At 47.1% G+C, this 3,338-nt stretch overlaps 1 protein-coding gene across 1 annotated transcript; it reads left to right on the forward strand.

Annotated features, from left to right (window-relative positions):
* The first annotated feature begins 566 nt into the window (after positions 1-566).
* Positions 567-2,135, forward strand: LOC135612688 (mitochondrial uncoupling protein 5-like). The gene has a single exon (XM_065109268.1). It carries the CDS (start codon positions 953-955, stop codon positions 1,925-1,927), a length of 975 nt encoding a protein of 324 aa, XP_064965340.1. The 5' UTR covers positions 567-952; the 3' UTR covers positions 1,928-2,135.
* Positions 2,136-3,338: the final 1,203 nt, after the last annotated feature.

A 3,338-nucleotide genomic window follows, 5' to 3' on the forward strand; every position in this document is an offset into this window, starting at 1 on the left:
GAGATTTTATAATTAAATTAAACAATACCTTCAAAAATATATCAGATCAGATTTTAAAATTTTAAATTCTTAAAATTAATAAATAAATTTGATATATCATCATCATCATTTGGATTAATGCTTTAGATATCATAGCATAAATATAAATACATAAATCAATAAAAATAAAATGATAAAAAATATTCATCCTTCTCTCAACACGTCAGCAAGGATGAAAGTTTGGGCCCCGCTGATCATGCCCTCCAATTTCGCATCCGCCTTCAAACACCGTTTCCAAATCTTCTACGTACGTGCCGTAATGGACGGTGGTTGATGAGATTATACCCCTCGCCGCAACGAGGGCCAGCCAAATCGAACATCGTGGAGAAATGCGCGTCGAGGAGCGGCCACGTGTCTGGTGGGCCAACCACCTACAGCGCATGGAGGACGATGACGGCGCGTCTCCGACCGTCCGATCCTCGATCCCACGGCCTGAATCCGACACCCGGAGAATCGCCACGGCCGCAAATATTCCAAAACCCCAAACTAGGGCTTCCCAAAATCCGCGTCACGAAAATTAATCGGACTCACTCGACATCTCCTTTGTTGCGTCCATCTCGCCGTCTCCTTCCTGCGCCTCTCACACACTTTGAGTGGTATTTGGGAGCTCGACTCATCATCAATGGCGCTCGCGCTGCATCTGTTACCACTCGTACTTTCACAGACAGCAGCAGTTTCGGCGTATGTCTCAGCGGTCCAGCGTCCCATATTCGTCCTCCAGAGCCATCGCTCTCCATTCCCATCTCCTGGTTTCCAGTGAGATTAACCCCAACCCCAACTGGTTATAGCTGTTGTTGCTGTTGTAGCAGCAGCAGTGAACCTATCCGTGAAAGGAGCCCCCTTTTCCTTCCTTTTGATTGCCCCTTTGGCCTAAAGAAGCCGCCTTGGGGACGACTACTGTTTTCTAGGGGAGATGGGCTTGAAAGGATTCTTGGAGGGAGGTATAGCTTCGATTGCTGCCGGGTCCACTACCCACCCCCTCGACCTCATCAAGGTCCGGATGCAGCTCCAAGGCGAGGCCCTCAGCCCGGCCGTCTCCGCACTCCGCCCCGCTGTCGTCCTCCAAGGCGAAGCGGGCGTGGCCGCCCTCCCCCACCACCACCCGGCCCTGCCCCCGCCGCCGCGCCGACCCGGGCCGTTCGCGGTAGGCGCCCAGATCCTCCGCGCCGAGGGTCCTGTCGGGCTCTTCTCCGGAGTCTCGGCGACCGTCCTCCGCCAGGCCCTCTACTCCACCACCCGAATGGGTTTGTACGACCTGATGAAGAAGCGGTGGTCTGCGCCGGGCGACGGCGGGTCCCTACCGTTCCACCGAAAGGTCGCCGCCGGCCTCATCGCTGGTGGGATCGGCGCCGTGGTCGGCAACCCCGCCGACGTGGCCATGGTCCGGATGCAGGCCGACGGGCGGCTCCCCCAGGCGAAGCGCCGTAACTACAAGAGCGTGCTCGACGCTATCGGGCGGATGATCCGGCAGGAGGGGGTGGGCAGCCTGTGGCGCGGCTCGTCGCTGACGGTGAACCGGGCGATGATCGTGACGGCGTCGCAGCTGGCGACGTACGACCAGGCGAAGGAAGCCATCCTGCGGCGCCGCGGTGCGGGGGCGGACGGGCTGGGGACGCACGTGACGGCGAGCTTGGCGGCGGGGCTGGTTGCGGCTGCGGCGTCGAACCCGGTGGACGTGGTGAAGACGCGGGTGATGAACATGAGGGCGGAGGCGGGGGCGCCACTGCCGTACGTCGGGGCGGTGGACTGCGTCCTGAAGACGGTGCGGGCGGAGGGCCTCATGGCGCTCTACAAGGGATTCGTGCCCACCGTGTGTCGCCAGGGCCCCTTCACCGTCGTTCTCTTCGTCACTCTCGAGCAGGTGCGCAAGCTCCTCGAGTACTTCTGACCGCAGCAGCCCTCCGATCTCGAATCGACGGCGATTGATCCGCGGCTTGTTTCGATGGAGGGATGTGATGATGATGGCGATAAAAGCGTTATTTCACCTGCACTGCTTTTAGTGTATGGCAGCCCTACACACAATATTGTCACTCTTTCTCGGCTACTTTACCAAGCTGATTAATATAAATCAGTTATATAAATTCATAATTAGTATCCATGCTGATTAATAATTATGATGATCTTGATCTTGATATCTCACCATGCATGTCGTCCTTAGGAGTATAATGAAACGTGTTAGCAGTATATAACACTTGTTACTGTTTATCAAAATAGCATTGCAATTATCAAAAGTATAATTTTATTAATCAACAATATGAACACAAATTTCATATATAATGAACACAAGATTTACATATTTATGTTATAGAAGAAATTAAATTCTTCAAGCAATATAATTTTTCCAGAAGATAATTCAAACATACTTTATTTACTTTTAACACTTTCTTAAATAAATCCCAAAGAATTTTCTTTTTATACTATAGAAAACCTCAAGAACCATCGTAGTGTTTTCTTTTGTTCATCCCTCCGAAGCAAAACCTTAAGATACATAGAATATATATGAAATAAGTAAATTTTATTATCTAAGAATTCTTTCTATACTTAAATTCATTATCCTATAAGTAATCTTTTTTCTCTAAATAATTTGGTTCCCCCTATTAGGATTTCAAAAATAATTGCCCACTCTAGCATTAAGATATCCATTTATTAATAGTTTAAATTTTAGATTGTATTAATATCTAATCCCAACTTATGTGATCAATCATGTCCTCAGCGTCAGAATTGAGGAGTGAATAGTATTGTTTAAATTTTAGATTGTATTAATATCTAATCCCAACTTATGTGATCAATCATGTCCTCAGCGTCAGAATTGAGGAGTGAATAGTGTTAATCACTTTCTATGTTGATTTCCTTGTTAATCACTTTCTATGTTGATTTTAAGGAGTGATAGACTTTAATATTGTAAAAGTAGTTAGACATTTTTTTAATGAGTTAAGGTAAAAAACAGTATATAAAAGTCCCTTTAAATTAATATCATATGTTAAAGTAATAAATTATTAATATAATAATATATAATTTAAATTAAAAATTAAAACTATTATCAATGACGGGAGGAGGCATCGTCGTACGCACATAATCTCTCTTGCACTGACGATAAGATTAGGAGCTTCTAGTCTTGTCTTAGATGGATGTGCGTCAACCAATCCAATAGTCAAGCAATGGTCTCTTGATCCATTTTCCTTTTTTTTGGCGTCTTCATCCCCATCACCTCCTATTTCATCCTCTCCTACATCCCCACCCATCACGCTTATAACGTGGTCCAGCTCTCTCTCATCTTTGCCTCCGACCTCTTTCATCTT

This window comes from Musa acuminata, chromosome BXJ2-5 (assembly GCF_036884655.1).
Source record: "Musa acuminata AAA Group cultivar baxijiao chromosome BXJ2-5, Cavendish_Baxijiao_AAA, whole genome shotgun sequence".
Classification (NCBI taxonomy): Eukaryota; Viridiplantae; Streptophyta; class Magnoliopsida; order Zingiberales; family Musaceae; genus Musa; species Musa acuminata.

Coding starts and splice junctions, on each gene's coding strand:
- LOC135612688 (XM_065109268.1), top strand. CDS start 953: ATGGGCTTGAAAGGATTCTTGGAGGGAGGTATAGCTTCGATTGCTGCC.